Consider the following 20,290-nt stretch of genomic DNA (forward strand, 5'->3'; position numbering starts at 1 on the left):
ACCAAAACACACCCTACACTCAAATCGAGTTGCAAGATAGGTACACGGAAAGGTACGCCAGGGTAAACCCCCTATATTAAGGGACGAGGCAACACTATCAGGTTACAATGCATAAGGTTATATGTTATATTTAATATTTAACATTGTTTTTTCCAATGGTTACGCCAGCACAATGTAATGTGGACTTCTAAAAAGAAAAACCCCCTGGAGGACCGAGACAATGATGACATCAAGCCTCGTGAGAACTAGTTAAAGTTTTTATGTACAGTTAACGTGGATGTTATTCCTTTATCTATGTTTCGTGGCTTCTGCGTAAGCCCGTGCAATGTTATCATATCACCTCGTCCGGCAGGATGCAAAAATAAAGTACTTAAAAAAAAAAAAAAAAAATCTCTTGAAATCCCCTGCCCAATGCAAAGACCCAATTATTAATGATATCACACCCCGGTTTTCCAAGTCCTAACTGATTCCCCACACATTTCTGTGGACTGACTGTGTCCATTACACCAGGACTGTAGATGCTGGCTACCTGAAGATTGTGAGTGTTTGTCTCCAGGGCTCTGGCTCCTTGGAGTAAGTGGCAGACTGAATGCTTGGATGCCCACATCCTCTCGGTGCTGCATGGTCACCATGGCACAGAGACGTGACAAGGGTAAAACTCCTGTTGCAACCATCTGATCCCTGACATTGGGGTAATAGTACCTGCAACAACAGAGTGCAAATAAGTAAGAAAAATGTTCATCCTGGAGAAACAGCTGTATGGAAAGGAACTCTTCATATGAAAAGGAAATATGGAATGCAAGTATAGTCTGAATTACCAACAGAAACCGTGACAATCGCACGACAGGTACATGTTTCCCTGCTATACCCAGGTGATCAGGATACAGCAGAACAGGATGCTTCTGGGAAATCTGTGTAACCAAACGGAATGTCTCCGGTATCATCCATCTAGATAGGCTATTCACCAAATAGCCAAACTGGAAAATTCTCCAAATCATCTATGTTTCCAATATGACAATGTTTGGCTTAAAATGAAGTGAATAAAACACTTTAATAAAGTGAGTGGGCAATATATTTTTGACCAAATGGCTACTAAAAAAGACTGAACATACCCCATTTGCAATACCTTGGGTTGTCTACTATTGCAAATGGTATGCCATTATGGGTGTAAATTTTATTCCTGGGCTACTATACAGTCCCAAAGGCAACGTAACCAATCTGGCGAATTTCAATTTCAAATGTAACGTGCTATATTTGACCCTGTAACTTCCCAAAACACCATAAAACCTGTACTGTTTTACACGTGAGACTTTGCTGAATACAAATATGTGTATTTTATTGCAGTAAAAGCAAACAGTATTATGACATTGACAGTTAAAATGTCATGTAGACCTCGGACACCTTGAGTGCCATCGTCACCGTCCTCCCAAAAGAAGGCAAGGACCCCACCAACTGCGCTAGCTACCGCCCCATCTCGTTACTGAATGCCGACTTGAAGATATTCGCTAAGGCAATGGCGCTCCGAATCACCCAAGTCCTACCTGGTCTGGTACACCCAGATTAGGTTGGTTTCATTCCAGGGAGGGAGGCTAGGGACAACACCATCAGAGCCCTCAACATAATCCACACGGCCAAGCCTGGCAAGCGGGAGGTAATGCTCTTGTCAACAGACGCTGAAAAAGCGTTTGACCGGGTGGACTGGGCCTTCCTCGCGGAAACACTACGCCATACGGGATTCGGCCCCAACTTACGAACATGGGTGGCCGCCCTATACACCAACCCAACGGCACGCATCCGGGTCAACGGAGCCCTGACAAAACCGTTCAGCATCCATAACGGCACCCGCCAGGGCTGCCCCCTGTCACCCCTTCTGTTTGCCCTCACTCTCGAACCATTTCTGGAGGCGGTCAGACAGGACGGGGGCATAGTGGGGATCCGGGTGGGCGGAGCGGAGCACCGAGTCGCGGCATATGCTGACGACATGCTCTTCTTTATAGAACAACCAAGAATCTCGGCTCCAAACTCCCTGGAGGCGTTCAAGCAATATAACATAGTCTCTAACTTAAAGCTTAACTTGGAGAAGTCGGAGGCAATGCCATTAACGCAGGACAGAGCCCTAACACAACATATCGAAGCACACTTCCCTTTCAAAATTTGCACGACAAAGCTCCGGTACCTGGGGATCTGGCTGCCGAAAGATCTAACGCAGATATACCTATTGAATTTCGCACCTCTACTGCTGACGCTACAACAGGACTTAAAACGATGGACGTCCAAGTACATATCGTGGTTTGGCCATATAAGCGCTATAAAAATGAACATAATGCCACGTATCCTATACTTGTTTCAAACACTGCCTACCACCATCCCCCAAGTCTTTTTCCAGACGCTAAAAACAAACGTCAGACAGTTCGTTTGGAGCCAACGGCCTACACGAGTCCGGAGAACAATACTGGAACGCCCAAAAAGCGAAGGGGGAATGGGACTCCCCTCCGCACTCATGTACTACCAGGCGACACATCTACATAGGCTGGTCAACTGGCACGCCAATCCAAACACCAAGCAATGGGCGGACATGAAGCTTCAACAGGCACAGGGGAAGATCCCGGCACTCTTATGGCTGGGCGAGGCTACACTCAAAGATATGAGCACGGGCAACCCGATGATAGACGCTACTCTTAGGTTCTGGTGCGGGATACGGTACGCCAAACAGCTCACCACGTCACCCAACCCGCTCACACCTATAAACCAACAACCCGAAACTAGCGGGCGGCTTAACCCCTGCAGCCCTCAAAAATCTCCAGGCGACGGACTGGGTACACCTACACCAATGGTGCAGCGGCCGGAACCTTAAACCCCTGAGAGACTTGATACAGGACCGTGCAGTGACCGGGCTGGATGAATTCCATTACCACCAAATCAAAACCTACTATAACGCAATCAAGGGTAAGGACCATGTACACCGCCCACTCCTACACCTGGAACAACTATGCGCAACCAGGCAACACCTCTCGCACGGCGTATCAACGTTATACTCGGCACTAATGAGTAGCGGAGACAAGGGCGCCCTAGGCTTCACGGAACGAAGGGAGAAGGATCTTTCAACTGACGCACAAAGGGACCATCAGCTCTAAGTACCAAGAGTGCAACTATAAAATCCTGACGCACTGGTACAGGACCCCGGACATCTTAAAGCACATCCATGACACGATTCCCGGCGACTGTTGGAGATGCGGAACCGAGAAGGGCACGGCCTACCACATCTGGTGGACTTGCCCACGCATAGCCCCGTACTGGCAAAAGATACATCGCATAATAAAAGAAATCACGGGCACCGAGCTACCTCTGCAACCCCTGCCGATGTTACTTAACCATACGCATACGCCTCTAAAGGCATACAAAAAAGTGCTCACTATACACCTGCTCAGGGCGGCCAAAACGCTTATCCCCACACACTGGAAAAACACGACAGTGCCCTCCCTTGGGCAGTGGATCGCTAGGGTGGAAGACATTTACAACATGGAAATGATGACGGCCCCGCTGCAGGGACGAGCTGACAAGTGTGCGCTGACCTGGTACCCGTGGCTGGACTACGTTGCTAAGGGAGCTGCGGCGACTGGACCGGGCAGGGGGGCGGGGGCTGCGCGTGTCCCGGTGGGGCCGGAGGCTGGAGACTAATACGGATCAGGCTTACACGAACAGGAGGACGACTCACAGGTGACAACATGACTCAGGTCCCTGCCCGACCAGCCTGCAGATGGGCACAGACCAGGCACACCACAAATAGAGACGGCTGACACCCTACCATGATTGTGGCCTGACACAGAGCCGAATCCGAACCTCAGGGGACACAGGCCCCACTTGCCAAGGAACAAAACGCTGCACGCAACCGAGGGGGCATCCCAGCCACACACGACAACTGACACAACAGACTAACCGAACTCTATACTCAGCGCCCACATAGGGAAACCCGTGAACGACCGGCAGCCGATACTCACCGAACATGATACACCTCCACAGGGGGTACTGGGGTGGGGGCCGGTAGGAGACAGGGACAGGGGCACATGGACCGACAAAGGACTACAAACAGCCCATGACGGTGAGGATGCGCACCAGACAGACAAAGGATCCAGGGTCACAACGGATCCAGGGTCACAATAGAGGCCCAGCTCGGGAAACAGAGAACCCGCACACACACGACACACGATAGAAGAACGAGGTAGACAAACCAAATCACAAGCTCAACACAATAGCTACCAGGTAACACGAGATAAGGACGCACAGTTCTACACTCAATGGGGCTTCCCCATAACCCTCATCCGCATGACCAGGACAATAACGACAGAAACTGGGGATGCTGGGGGGGGAAATCCACACGACCACACGCGCCTAATCTGGGACGGGGGCACAGACACCCCAATACAGGGGGGTACTTAGACCTCAATTATCCTAGAAGCCTAGCCTCAAAACACCTGAGGCCATCTCACTGATCAGTTACATACGACCAACGTCAGGTCTAACCCAGACGATGCTCCCAGACACGCGGAGCATGCACTAACTATTATAACACCTAGCATCAGCAATACCATTAGAACAGGGACAAACAAGCGGAATTTTGACACGTAATATGATAACACTACTTTGTCCGATTGTCAAGACACTTCCTGTCCGATGTATCATTCAAACTGCATGTAACACATCTTTACTTTTCAATAAAAATTTGATTGACAAAAAAAAAAAAAAAAAAAAATGTCATGTAGAACTAAAAAAATAAAATTTCTTATTTTCTCCCATTTTTTCATATTAAATTATGTTTCATAGCTAAATATTTGATATTAAATGAAAGCCCCGTTTCCCCTGAATAAAATGATATATAATAAGGGGGGGTGCATTTAATATGAAAGAGGTGGATTACGGTTGGACAGACATATAGCGCAAATGCCAGGTTTTGTTTACGTTTTGTTTTGTTCACAACTTGTACATTTGGCTCAGTCCTTAAGGGGTTAAGCAGTAAGACAGTGATATGGAAACACAGTCAGCTCGGAGACTAGTACCAGCATAATCAAATAATAACTGATCTGTTAGACCAAGGGATTGCCGAACACAGATCTCAGGGCGTTATGTTTTAATGCTTGAAGAGTATCCTGGGAGGGGGATTTCTCCAGCAGCTAGGGATCTAAGTTTTGCCTTCCTTTAAACCTGCAATCCTTGTAAAATAATCTTCACAGTTTTGAGCAAAAAGAGAGTCGCTTGTTCTCACCTGCACCAGATTTCAAATGTCACCCCTCCTCCTCCAGATAAGCCCTGCTTGGAGTAGGCATTGAGCAGTAACCTCTGCACGGGGGTATCAGCTGGAGCCACCAGGGAATGGCTCTGCCGGTCATTGAACACAGGATCCGGCACACACAGGGTTGTGGATGTACGTACAGGCTTCAGACTAATACCTGAGATAAGAGCAGAGAGAATGGAGCCTTTACTAATAATATGATTAAAATCTACATTGATAGTAGTTTGTGGCAAATATTCTCCCAGGCTGCAGTACACGCTGTATTTATAGTCTCCCAAGCTGCAGTACACGCTGTATTTATAGTCTCCCAGGATGCAGTACACGCTGTATTTATAGTCTCCCAAGCTGCAGTACACACTGTATTTCTAGTCTCCCAAGCTGCAGTACACACTGTATTTCTAGTCTCCCAAGCTGCAGTACACACTGTATTTCTAGTCTCCCAAGCTGCAGTACACGCTGTATTTATAGTCTCCCAGGTTGCAGTACACGCTGTATTTATAGTCTCCCAGGATGCAGTACATGCTGTATTTATAGTCTCCCAGGCTGCAGTACATGCTGTATTTATAGTCTCCCAGGCTGCAGTACACGCTGTATTTATAGTCTCCCAAGCTGCAGTACATGCTGTATTTATAGTCTCCCAGGATGCAGTACATGCTGTATTTATAGTCTCCCAGGATGCAGTACATGCTGTATTTATAGTCTCCCAGGATGCAGTACATGCTGTATTTATAGTCTCCCAAGCTGCAGTACATGCTGTATTTATAGTCTCCCAGGATGCAGTACATGCTGTATTTATAGTCTCCCAGGCTGCAGTACATGCTGTATTTATAGTCTCCCAAGCTGCAGTACATGCTGTATTTATAGTCTCCCAGGATGCAGTACATGCTGTATTTATAGTCTCCCAGGCTGCAGTACATGCTGTATTTATAGTCTCCCAAGCTGCAGTACATGCTGTATTTATAGTCTCCCAGGATGCAGTACATGCTGTATTTATAGTCTCCCAAGCTGCAGTACACGCTGTATTTATAGTCTCCCAGGATGCAGTACATGCTGTATTTATAGTCTCCCAGGATGCAGTACATGCTGTATTTATAGTCTCCCAGGCTGCAGTACATGCTGTATTTATAGTCTCCCAAGCTGCAGTACATGCTGTATTTATAGTCTCCCAAGCTGCAGTACATGCTGTATTTAGGGCTGTGAGCTGTCGTAACACAGAGATCGGTCTATTACACCTGTATCTTTACCTGGTATGTGTTACCCAGTAATACATACTACTGACCAATATGTACTGTTATACTTAAAGAGCCCATATGGTTGTGCTGTTGGCCAACCTCTCAATGTCCTTACCAATGACCACTTCACCTATTCAATTCTCTCCTGAGTTAAACATTTTTTTCTCCTATCATTTAGGCCCAGTGTTAACTTTGCAGCATGACCTTAATCTGGTAATAAAATTCCTTCAGTTCCTTTAAAGTGAATTTCAATTGTAGCGTCTAAATAGCCAAACTGAAAGCATAACTGTCTTTTTTCTAATTTGGCTATTTTGACTTTAAATTTTCATTTTAGTGAATAATCCTGATTATTAATTATTCGAGATCTGGGGTGGCAAAAAGGTGGCTATCTGGTTGTTCTTTTTGCCACCCCTAAAGTAGATTGTAGAACAGCAATTGGTACAGCAAAAGGTTCAACATACCACCCTCAGGCAAGTCTACTCCCGGGCCGGAGTTTGGAGAGTACATGGGAAAATAGTACTGGACGAAACAATCAGCTTCTCCCCATACGGTAGACTGCAGAGGAGTGAGACCTCTCACATTCTCCACGTGGACTTCAAAAATGTGGTCCATCAATCCTTCCTGTGGACGAGACGTCTGAGAAGAAAACAAATGAACATTACCCCAAGATTTGAGAGGAAGAGCAGTGTTTCCCCATGAAAGCGAGTCAGCGCCAAAGCACTGCCAGTCTTCATAGGTTGCTCCTAGGTTTGCCATTGCTTTTTTTTACAGGAATGCATTTTTCTTAACAATAGTTATTTTCAGATATTAAAGGGTCACTCCAAGCACCATAAGCTAGGCAGTGGTTATGATACTAGGGGTACCTGGCGCTCTGATACTCTGCCAGACTGTTTACCAACGGTTTTACAATTACCTGGCTCTGTTACCCACAGTCCTTCAGTCAGCCAAAACTCTCAACCAATAAGGGTGTGATAACTCAGAAGTATGAACTTTCACTTTACCATATTTCATCATGGAATCAGCAAAGGTGCCTGACAGAGCCTGGTAAGTGTCAAACATTAATAAACAATAAACAGCAATGTAGTGGTTATGGTGCTTAACTTGCATCTTTCATTGTGGGCAGATTTAGGACATAACTTATATCAACATTGCTAAACAAATTAGCTGAAGCCACCAGGGGATTTCTATATTCCATTATATCATGACAGCCTTGGAAGACATTGGTCATGAAAAGGTGGATTTTCCATAATATAGGATTTTGGTTCAAAACAGCTGTATCGTTTCTAAACGGAGTTCATACTGTTAGGTCCTTAATGTTTAACCTTGTAAAATCTGATTAATTGAACACCCGCAGATACATCATTTCTCTGTAATTGTTACCAATATCTGCCATTTCTGGTTCAGGGGGTACCTGTACGGAGGACTGCGGTGAATCCAAAAAATGAGCTGGCCTTGAAATTTGTTTTTTCAATGGTGTTTCCCCATCCTCGTGTTTTAAACGCTGCAATGCCACAACCTGGTCACCTGATCCCATGGCAAGTAAAACTTTGATCCTGCCCTTCTCGCTGCCGCTGAAAACATCCGTAATCGGCACATAACTGTCTACAGCGACCACAGGATACTGAGCCTGAAGCAGCAGCAGGGAAATCTTGGGGTCTCTGAGTAAATAGGGACATATGTCAATGTACATACCGATATAAATTGGTAATAACATTTTAATGTTGCAGCAAACTAATTACCAATAATTCATTCTTAGTCTTGGAGGACACTTTCTTCTTTGTTTTACCCTTTCTGCTTGTCAATCAAATCCCAATCCAGCATGCAGAAAAGTTTCAATTTACTTCGCAATGAAAACAAGATTTTAAAATAAATAAATAAATATATAAATATATATATATATATATATATATATATATATATGCCCCAACAGAATTGTGGTGGGGAAAAAAAACCCTTCCACCTGTAGTAATGGATAGTGAATACATTGCTAAACACAAATACACACACATTTCCAAGATTATGGATACAATGTAACCACTAATAATCTATATTGGTAATCTGGCTGGTGAGAATATTAGGACTATATAGCAGGTAAAGATCATGATGTTGAGTAAGGGATCACGCTGACTGACAGCAATGCAAAGACCAGGATAGAACACAAAATTTCATTCATTTCTTATTCTTTGTGAAGGTCGTTAAATAAAGCAGTGGGTGCTCTGGATAAACTCAGATGGTATTATTTCTAGAATACATTGTCTCTATCAGATGTCCAGGTTATTGAGCTGAAGGCTGCAGGATAAGATAGATACAGCACTCCCAATGCTCAGGCACAGTGCTGAGCTCATTACCTGAATGACATGTAGAACTGGTTCAGGGGAAGTTTTGCAAGTCCGAGAAGCTGGTCCCGGCCAGGCCCGGACACCTTATTCCAGACCTCAATAACCATCACGTTGTTATTCAGTCTCTCTAGGAGTTGGTTTGTCAGAGAGACTGGAGCCACCTGAATGAGCACACAGTACAGTTACATATAAACCCGCCCAATGACCCTGTGCAAAAGGGCATTATACAGTACTGTATAATATAACAAGGGGGATTCGGAGTATCAAACTCATACATCTTGGGTTTATTTACTGGGGGGTCGCACTAATCCCAGTATAGACATACAGATCCTGGTTCATATTTACTGTATAGTCCTTTATAATAATACAAATGGGGGTGTCAGCATAAAGTTCCCATTTACTGTACAATCCTTTATATTCATACAAATGAGGTGGGGGGGTCGCACTAATCCCAGAATAGACATGCAGATCCTGGTTCATATTTACTGTACAGTCCTTTATAATAATACAAATGGTTGGTGGGGAATAAATAAGGTTTCCATTTACTGTACAGTCCTTTATATTAATACAATCAGGGAGTGGGGAATAATTAAGGCTCCCATTACCTGTGTAAAGTTAAAGATGGGCTGCGTGGTGCCCCACACTACAGCAGAACGAGTGGCTTCTGGAGAGGAGAAGAGTTTGCAGTTCAGGTAGGAATTGCAAGAGGCGAGTGAATCATTGCCAGCAGGAATTAACCCCCTCCCTTCCTGAACCATTAGTACAACATGCAGCAATAGCCCACTCTCCTCGATTGCTTGCTGCTGGGATAATGGTACTCGTGGTCCTTCAGCTGCAATATGAGGGGGGGCATTGACCTTGGCTGCTGGGATGTGGGATATTGGCTGAGTCTGTGAAGAATGCTCACTGGCCAAAACTGCAGGAATTTCTGGTTCTGCGAAAGTCACGCTATGATTGACTGAGGATTGTGGGGTTTGTTTTGTAGATTCATTGTTCCCCGAAGCGGCACGTGTAAGTTCTTTGCTTTCACCAGCAAGCTCTACAGAAATCTGTGGCATTGGAAGACAAACACCATAAGGGAACAATCGACACTGACGAGTTTCTGACAAACCATATTAAATAAATGTAAATGACCAAAGACAGTGCATGCCATAATAACAATATTTTCTTTAAATAGATCCTATTCCAAAACAGAACCGCCCATTAAATTAAAGCAGGGCTGTCACTTTCAGGGGTCTTTGCATATTTAGAAAATACCCCTGAAGGTGACATCTCTAGTTAAGTTAAGGTGGCCATGGGTAAAAGGTAGGTTTACTTACCTAAAGCCGCCATCTTCTTTCTGCAAACCTGCTTTAGCTCATGGTGCTTCACCTGCCAGGCGCTGTGTGCCGGTGCGTTTCACTTTAGCACGCACGAGAGGACAACCGCGGAGGGCCATGGAGTCTCCATAGATCATCTCATGATGAGCGAGACGATATCTGAATACCATAGCTGTCACTTGTGACACCTGCCTGGACTGGAGAAGCATGTATTCCTAACGCTATGGTGATTTCCCCCCCACCCCCCCCAATATGAAGATTACCTCTACTCAAAACAACAGCAAAATAACTGCACGCAGACCACTTCATTGAAATAAGTGATCTGGGTGACTTAATGGTCCTTCAAGTTACTAGACTCCTCCGTCGTTATTTATGGGGTGAGCTGACAAAATATAGTGTGATACAATAAGAACATGCCAGACAGACAGTGTAAGCACATCTGTAGGCTGGGATATATCTCTCTCTCACGTGTGAAACATATGTAAATGTAGCCTGGCTATTACATTGCTTTGTATTAGGAATGTGTGAGATACATAATGAGGTTGTTGATGTCTAATTCTTTTTTTATGTCGATGAAAAAGTCAATTAAAAAAAATTGAAACATAAAACACATAGAGCGGATATTAAAGTAGTATAGAAGGATATCGCACACTCTGTCTTTCCAGTTTATGATTTCCATATACTAAAGGTTAATATTCTACAAAGGTGACATTCTACCTGCTAAACACACAGTCCTAACAGTTAGAGCCAATCCACTGCGGGGTTCCATGAAATGTGAGTATTTAATATTCACAAGATTACCGCATCCACCTATAATACATACCGTATCACACAATATTTTATTTTGTTATTTGTGCCTCCTTTTATCAGTTACCAAATAGTCAATAAACCCTTTAAATAAGGAGGAGCAGGTGTAAAATCGTTTTACAGCTACTTCACTGTATTTAATACAGCATGATTTTTGACGAGTTAACTTGTGGTGTTGTAGCTGCTGACAATAAGTCTGTTTTTTAGTACAATAAGACTGTTTTTAGTACATTTAAAACACCTGTCTCACAAATTTCACCTAGTTTTACAATTGCTTTCATTTAGAGAAAATGACCAAAAAGCAGCACCGTCACCTTAGAACTATTCACAAAGATGGAATTCCCAATATGATCACTAGATATACATTGTACAAAGTAGCAATTACTTTGTCTCATGTAGGATGCACTATTTGGCAAATTGTGAGAAAATGCGAGAACATCCACAGACAGTCTAATGAGATCTTCTATAGACCCCCTTTATGTACTCAGTCTCCTGCAAGAACAATCAAGTGATGTGCTTCTAGCAAGTGAAACCATCAGGAACTGAAAAAGATATGTGGGTGCCAAATAAGGTCAATATTAGGTCATCAGAACCTAAACTAATTAGGGCCACCGTAGAAGCAGACATGTCAGCCTGGGGAAGACTTAGCTATAAGAAACCATTGTGGAACATTCAATAAGCATCTTTATAATAAAAAGGAAAACCAAATCTAGAGGTCCCATTTCCAGAACTACAGATTAAAATACTTAAATTACATTACATAACAAATTATCCTGGGGTAAGTGACAGTAACACTATAATAAAACCCCCATTCAGAGTTAGTGATACCTGCAATGGTCCCACGTCTGAGGTCTCCTGTTGTGGCTCTGTTTCGTGCACATCAAGATTGCAGCTTACAGAAAGACCCTGAGACAGCAGAACGTCACGTAGAGGAAGGTTAGCGGAGCCCACAAGTCCTGGCTGGAAAGGAAAAGACACAGGATGTTACACTCCAGAGTCATAATCAGCAAAAATAAATAAATAAATGAATGAAAAGTATGTAACCATCATCGAGTAATATATAATATATAACCATCTCTGGGAGCTACATGTGGTTTCAACTGTGCCAGATTGTCCAAGCTGGACGTCTTTGAATGGATAATACAGAAGTAAAATTGCTGCATGATCTGAGTGCCTGTATTGACGATAATTGTGGGATCTGGAATAACTTTAGTTTTTGAAAGCCAGCTAAAAATGACAGATACCTTTGAAATACTATTGATTATAGGCAATACAATGTGCTGCCTCTTTAAGATCTAGTTTTGATATTTATCTTTAAATGCTCCAAAGTGCCAAAATGCATTCATATAGTATAGGAATTTGAAGCCTTGCGTTTTGCCTGTTTTCTCCAACTAGAGTTACTTACGCACTAACCAAAATCATGATGCACATTTAAATAACGGGAGGTTTATTGGCATCGCTCCAATGGCCATTTAAGTGTAATCTCACTTGCCAGGGTCAAGTCAAACCTCTCAGGTGAGTCCTACGCTAACAATTGACCTTGCTGTTTCTAGCTAAAAGGTAAAATCTCCAACGAGACAGAGAGGGATATTTTAATAAACAGCTGGTGTGGCCGCCCACACCATACCCATGTGTACCTTATTAATAATCAGTGTGTAGAGGTTTATAAAACATATCTATATAGATATATTTACATTATATGTATACACTATATATATATATATATATATATATATATATAAATATAAATATATACACACACGTGTCAAATAACATAAAATTGGGACTTGGGAAAACCTCCCTTTCTCCATCACTGGACTATTACGGGTACAACCTCTACTCTAACACTATATATATATATATATCCTCTGTTCTAAAAGAAGAAACAGAACAAGAAAACAGACACGTGGATGTGGCAGTACCCAGTGGTTAGAACATCAGGAAGAAGGAACATGAGAAGATGGACATATAGCAAGGACTGAAAAAAGAGCTAGAAAGGATGTGGAAAGTGAAGGCAGTATTAGTCTCAGTTGTGGTAGGAGCACTCGGGGCGGTCACTCCCAAGTTAGGAGAGTGGCTTCAACAGGTTCCAGGTGGAACATCTGAGATCGCTGTCCAGAAGAGAGCAGTTCTAGGAACAGCTAAGAAACTGCGCAGAACCCTCAAGAAGGAGGAATAAAAACAAACCACCCAGGAGGGGTGAGAGAATCGAGAAAACACACACACACTCACACACACACACACACACACTCACACACACACACACACACACACACACACACACACACACTAACTGTGGCTGTGAGAGTCTCTCACCTTTTTCTGGGCTCCGTTACGTAGGAAAATTTTGAATATTAGGTCTGTGTTCCACCAATGCTCAATCATCCTTCCACTGAATAGGACTGGAAACACGAATCGCTGCTGGAACTTCACAACTGGAGCAACAGAAAGACACTGTATTACACTGTGTGAACTGGTTATTGCTGTGATTAAAATGTTCACAGGTTGTTACAATGAGTGCTGCGTATTACTTGGTAAAAACTAGGCAGCACTTAGCAAGGACTACAAAATGAGAAAAATATTACAAACTACAATAGATAAAACAGGTCATCGCATAAAGCTGTATGTTTATATCCCCCACATATGAGTACAAACACCAGTACATCAATATATAACGAACCTTCTGTGTATTATTATTAATTAGTATTAAAGGGCCGCTAAAGTCGCTCAGACCACCTCATCATCAGAACGTGTTCTGGGTGCAGTGATCCGGAAGGTTTAACTCTGCAGGGTTAAACTGCAGTCTTCCAGTAAAACTCGGTCACATGAGGTTGCAGTTCACAGGAAAGCATTGAATTCAATGCTTTCCCATGAGAATCATTTGGATGCACGAGCGGTACTTGTCACGCATTGCCATCAGTGTCCAATGCTCCTCTATAAGGAGCATTGGATTAGCCATCATAGAGAGTGATGGATGATATTGTGGGTAAAGTCTCGGCACTAGAGAAATGGTATGAAAAAAAACCCTGTTTTTTCTTCATGGTTTTAATTAAAATGTGTGTGTGTGTGTGTGTGTGTGTGTGGGGGAGAGGGGGAATGTATTCCCAATGCTAATGTGTTCGTTAACAAAATGCCAACACAATCTGCATAGCTGTACTACCTGGGAAGCAGACAATACAATATACACATACCAATACAAGTAACAGAGCACTCTACTTATGAGCTTAACTTGAGTTTACACCACTTTTAAAATAACTTAGCAAGATAGTTTGTGAGCTATGGGACAATACTAGCCACGTCTACCTTCTGAAAGCCCTGTTGAAGTGTTGAAGTGATATGAAACTGTCTGACAGGTTTTGTATGTCAGCCGAAAAGAGAGCTGCGGTATATTAGAGCAGTTCAGAGGTAAAACATGGAGTAGCCCTGCCTGCTCTTACTCTCATGCATTGCAATACAGAGAGCAGGTGACAAGGTGATTAATGAGCACTTACATCCGCTAACAATCTTGTTTGAGACCAGTCGAGTAATTTCATTTGCCAGGGTAATGTCTCCTTTTGTTTTCGAAGAAACTGGGAAATGGAATTCCACAAAAAATGTTCTGTGGACAAAAATATACAAGAAATAACAGTTCCATTTGAATTCTATGATATGCAGGTTACTTTAACCTCAGACAGCAAACTGTGGCTCTACCATTCCCTGCAACTCAAATCAGCTTTACAATAACACAAGATTTCTGCGATCGGTAAATCACCACACCATGGAGCAGTTCTATTTATGGTAATGGCTGGAGAGATGGATAAAGCGGTGCACAATCCTGCCATCGCTGTATGGTTGTAGAACACCTTTTACTGCCAAGGTAAGATCTAATTCACTGATAGTCCGTCTTACCGTTTGATGGATGTCGCTGGGCGAGGTGGTTTCCCTTTGCTGTTTATCTTGCTCTCTATAGCCCATTTGTCTGGATGAATCTTTAATGTGTCCACAACAACTCGAGCAACATGCATCCGACCTAACTGCGCCAATCGGTCCACTGTTAAATCCACAGAATTAGATTTTACAGAGTTCTTCAATGACCGCTCAGGAACCGTGAGACTGGCAATGAAAGGTTAAAAAAAAAATTTTTTTAACTTAATAATAAACAAAAGAAGACTGTATTACCTTCATTTAGCTAAAGAATAAGTATTGCATACTTCATGCAGCTAGATGGAAAATGCTTCATGGTTTTTGCAAGTGCCCAGCTAATACCCTCTCTGTGTTATCTGGAGATACACAGACATAATTTTCTTTCAGTCAAAGAGAAGCTGCCATCCGACAAAATATTACAGTAACCCAAGCTGTAGAAATTATATATATATATATATATATATATATATATATATATATATATATATATATATATGAACAAAATGTATTGCGGTCATTATTTTAACTTTTAATACCGTTATCACATTTTCATCTGAAGTTCAGAAAGATGATAAGTACAGAGCACCAGCACTTTACCATTGATCCAGCTACCTTGGAGATTTTGTTGATGGGCTCTTTACTATCAATGATTTTGTAAGTGTGTCTAATGAAGCACTCTTGTTCAGTAGTTAACAGTGTTGCCCTATATTTTTATATATTTTTCCACTGCTTTTTTCTTACATGTGCTTTCGAGAAAACTGAAGAGTCTTGACTACCGATACCACCACTAATTTGTGATGAGCCTGTATTTTATCATACACCTGTGAGTCTAACCTTGAATTTTAGTTACCAAGTGTATTTTACATACTACCCTATTTTTGGTCCCTGTCTTTTTATATTTTGTAGATACATTTTGTTCATGTATTTGTATTTTTGAGGAGTTCTAGAGGAATCCTTAGGTTTTCTACAATATTTTAATTGGATACTTACATTTATGTACTGTTTTATAAGGTGAATATAATGCTTTGGTTTTTCATTCTTAGAAACTATATATACACCTGTGGAATCCAATGTTATCATTACAGCTGTTTTTGCACTACATTTCCCATAATTCTTTGCCCATTGACAGATAGGAAATATTTTCGAAGAGGCTAAATGATGGTGACTGGGTGACTATAGACCCTGAGGGTGAGGGTCCCCCAAGGATGACAGTGTCCGGAAAACAAGTTTGTTTTCCTGACACTATAGTGATCCTTTAACTTAGAGTCTGGAGTTTCCCTTTAAATGATGTGTAGAAATTCTATTTCTTTTTACGTGGTACATTGTCAGGCTTTTACCCAGAATTCCTTGCCCCTAGGTAAATGAAGACTGTTTGTGGCGGCAGCTGCATACTTTGGTAATGGATTTATTTACCCAGAATTCTCGAGCAATATGTTTTCTTTGCGAGCAGCTTGGTCCAGCTGTGGTCCTCGATGTTTGACAGTGATTCGCTTAGACTTCCTTCTCAGAGATTCCGTGGGATCATCATCATCGCTGACGAGGTCACTGAGGCTGCTGTCTGATTTCTGCACAATATTAACAGGACGAGATTCATTAGTGATTGACTATTCAGCTGGTTGGACACTGGAATAGTGTCCCTAAAGAAGGATGTGCACTGCTTGGCAGCTATAAAAAGTGCTACACAGGCTTTGTACATGTTCTATATGTGTGATATATACATTACACACCGCCAATCACACTGCACACCGCCACACCTCCAATCACACTGCACAATGTAAAAAAATAAATAACAAAGTCAGCCCCTTGCTCTGTGACTACAGTTAAAGAAAGAAGAGATGTATAATGTATTAAAGAAAGAGAGGAAGTATGGTACTTACATGCGCTGTATAGAAAAGGTTCTCCAAAAGGCTCAGGTCATACTGTGGGTCGTTGAACTCGCTTTCATTGTACATGTCACTCCCGGATATGGATTCTGGGGGTGATCCTGTTCCATCCCAATAGTAGCCAGGCGACAAAGAAGAGCTGGGGGAGCAAATAGGGGGCAATAGCTTGAAATAAAAGCGGACATTATTTTTACAGTTTGGTTTAATATAAAAAAACCTTTGGATACTGAAGAAGAAAAAAGTACAACATTAAAAATCTTTCACGCCATGCCTGACAAAACAAGGTTAGACAACGCACTGGTTCCCTTTCTATAAAAGGAAAAAAAAAAAGGGGGAAAAGCAAGAAAACACAAGTTGAAAACATGTTGCTAAATATTTGTGTGGCAAAAACTCATTTGACTCCACAGCCCCTTAGCTCTGTCCCTCAAATGAATGTGTAACTATTGATACTTCATTGTCTTCTACAATGTCCGGGAACATTTCCTCAAAACTTGTGCAGAATGACTTTCCAGCGACATCTCATGCTCAGGTAATGTTCTGACATGAAGCTGCAGTAAGAGGTTATGTTATAACCACAATACCTCAAAATCAACCACATCAAATCGATAAAGAACACTTAAGAACCCACCTGCCCAAGATCAGTTCTATTGCCTTGGACTCACTGGGAGTCTCTACGTCCAGCACGGTGTTCCTCCCTTGATGAAGGAAAATACCCTTACTTGATGGAGAATTATGGATCTTTAGAACGTCTGAGTGACCTCTGCAGATTGGTTAGAAAAGTAAGAGTAAATGTCTGATTCAAGGTTCCATCAATCCACTGCTCATTAAAAGAGACCTGCTGGGACTCCAGCTTACCTAGTTCTAAAGAAACTATAGAGATCTTTATTCAGCTCAGGCGATAACTTCAGGTCCACATCAGGGTCATCAATGGGATCGGATTGGAGGGCAGAAACAACCATGGCATCCCTCAGTTTGTTTCCTTGGTCCAGAAGAACTGAATACAAATGTAGAGATTACACTGGCACATACTTGAAGATAGGTTCATGTATATGGACCCTTGAGTCCACAATTGACACAACGAGGTAAAATATATAACAGCACAGTAACATCCATCAGTAAAACAGGACTGCCCTAGGACAATGATGGATAACCATGGTGCCCAAGACATTTCCTATGATTCCCAACAAGCTTAAAGGAGCCAAGGTAAGCCCGATACACAACTTTTGGTAGCATCTATAATCCATTAAATCCACAAACACACTAAATCCCCTCTCTAAACATTATCAGTAGCAAAAATATTGTAAATTGGGTTTATCCATCGAGTAAAAATAAATGAATAATAATAATTAAAATGAGAGAGGACTGAATGTGGCTGAATGTGGGGCAGGTCTGAACTTACATATGCTTCCTGAACATTATGTGATTTGAATGTGCACTACCACTTTAAAATCTAGCTTTCTGTGGGCAGTCAGTGGTCAAGTTTCCCACCCTTAGTACAATACAGCCTTTTCTCACCATCGAGAAGTAAAACCCACGGTTACCTGAAATTAAATCCTTTGTTGCAGGTGCAGAGGATGGACTCTGTGTAGCACTCCGGTTTTCATGCATGTTAGGAGCAGCTGTGATTGGATTCTCTGTCCGCATCAACTCATGATAACCTTTTAAGGACAATTTATTGGGGTCTGCATTTTCTTGGAAGTACAAATAATCTTTTCCTCTGAAAATTACAAAAGGATAAAAGAAAACCGTACAGACTGGAGTTAAGCTTTGAACACCAACTGCATGACTGTTCACCTAAATGGTAGCAGTGAAATAAGTGAATACTAACATTTTACATATCTATCTGCTGCTGCTTATCCAAAAGACAACCCCCCACACCCAAAAAACTGACGTAAAAATAGCAATCCAGCTATCCTGGATACTCAAACTATTTTAAGACACATTTCTACTACAGCCTTATATGTCCCACTACTCGGAATAAAACAAAGCATCTAAAGTACTTAAAAAAGCAAAACACATTCTCTGTGGATAAAATTCTAGATTTCTATCATTGAAATCTCTTAAAGGGACACTGTAGGCACTGTAGGCAGTTCACTGTCCCTTTTGCACTTGGTGCTGCAATGTTAAACACTTACATTGCAGCACTAAGTCTGCCTACAGAGGCAATCTACCAGACAGCCACTAGAGGGCTTCTGGATTAATACGGCGCTGGAATCAGGTAAGTAAATAAAAGGGTTTTTAACACTTTATTTACCGGGTGCGCGAGGGAAGGAAGCGCAACAGTGCCAGGAATACAGCTTTGTATCCCTGACACTGGAGTATCCCTTTAACTTCTTCAAATGTTTATCTGTGCAAGTCTACCCACCTAAGAGGTCTGCCTTGACGTGGCAGGTGGGCATAACCTCTCATGGCCATTGGAGGTAACGAAAAACCTCCATGTGTTTAAAAATACATAGGGATGGTTTTGTTTTTTCTCAAGTCTACATATGGTTTGATGCTTTTTTTTTTACATTATACTGCTAGGATTAGTGTGCTCAGTTTGAAGGACAGGTGTCATTTTTTCATGTAAAATCTCACTTACCTGGGTGTGGAGGCCCTGCTACTCTCAGATAATGTCCTTGTTTGTAATGGATTTTCCACCTCAACTTTACGGTTACACTTTCCTACAGACAGAGCAGTGTCCACACTTATGTCTGTATTTTGAATAGAGCTGCTACTGTCGTACGTCTCAGACAATGGCTCCAGAGCCACAGACACCTAAAACGTCCGCAAGGAAGGAAATAAGTGACTAAATTATAATAGTTCAATGGTACAAACGATTTAAACGGTACAAAAAAAAAAATGCAAAAGAAAGATTAAAAACCACAAGTGGCAAGAAAGACACTTGCCTTGTAGTTTGGGAATGGGTTACAGAGGTAAACAGGGCATAACACGAAGATACAAATATTATGAACTAATGAGGTTGGGTTACTCCTAAAGTTAAGGAGAAAATCCAACCCCCAAAAAAGCACATACAGAACAACATAAATATACACAGGCAGGTGAAAGTGCAACCTATAGTGGAATACTAGGTAGGAAATGTAAAAGGAATGGACACTTGGTGGTAGTTTAAGAGGCTACTAGATATAAACAAAAATAAAGGAGTTGTAACTCAATATAAGTAAACTCCAGAGAGACAATTTCCACCTACATAGATACAATATAGCGAACAGCTGTCAATAATGTCCCTTTAAATGGGGATGTGGGAGATGGTTGATAGCAAAATCATTCAACGAGATTCCAAAAATGTGACCGATAGCAAGGGACACCAAACCTTTAAGTTGCAATTTGAAATACGTGGGCAAACCTTTTCGTCATTTTAAAGAAAGAATTAAGGAACATGTAAGGTCTCCGAAAAATCGCCTTGAAACACCTATATACAAGTAGAAAATACTCCACCCCATGGGACTCAATGAAGGTTTCTCCTTCTCCCCCTTCATTTGATTTGGATTTCTCTTTCCCCCTCATCTTTGCCCTACTA

General features: G+C 42.1%; 1 protein-coding gene across 1 annotated transcript in view; it reads right to left on the minus strand.

Annotated features, from left to right (window-relative positions):
• C2CD3 (C2 domain containing 3 centriole elongation regulator) overlaps window positions 1-20,290 on the minus strand; it is a 72,272-nt gene that overhangs the window by 45,628 nt on the left and 6,354 nt on the right. Inside the window, exons 4-19 of the mRNA XM_063440822.1 lie at window positions 19,352-19,527; window positions 18,312-18,487; window positions 17,626-17,764; window positions 17,399-17,530; window positions 16,765-16,909; window positions 16,301-16,452; window positions 14,873-15,076; window positions 14,476-14,582; window positions 13,301-13,419; window positions 11,813-11,944; window positions 9,464-9,907; window positions 8,868-9,019; window positions 7,931-8,177; window positions 6,981-7,155; window positions 5,261-5,444; window positions 530-702 (exon numbers count right to left, since the gene is read on the minus strand). Coding sequence (XP_063296892.1) covers window positions 530-702; window positions 5,261-5,444; window positions 6,981-7,155; window positions 7,931-8,177; window positions 8,868-9,019; window positions 9,464-9,907; window positions 11,813-11,944; window positions 13,301-13,419; window positions 14,476-14,582; window positions 14,873-15,076; window positions 16,301-16,452; window positions 16,765-16,909; window positions 17,399-17,530; window positions 17,626-17,764; window positions 18,312-18,487; window positions 19,352-19,527 — 2,857 coding nt within the window. The remainder of the gene's footprint in view (window positions 1-529; window positions 703-5,260; window positions 5,445-6,980; window positions 7,156-7,930; window positions 8,178-8,867; window positions 9,020-9,463; window positions 9,908-11,812; window positions 11,945-13,300; window positions 13,420-14,475; window positions 14,583-14,872; window positions 15,077-16,300; window positions 16,453-16,764; window positions 16,910-17,398; window positions 17,531-17,625; window positions 17,765-18,311; window positions 18,488-19,351; window positions 19,528-20,290) is intronic.

Source organism: Pelobates fuscus, chromosome 1, assembly GCF_036172605.1.
Source record: "Pelobates fuscus isolate aPelFus1 chromosome 1, aPelFus1.pri, whole genome shotgun sequence".
Lineage (NCBI taxonomy): Eukaryota > Metazoa > Chordata > Amphibia > Anura > Pelobatidae > Pelobates > Pelobates fuscus.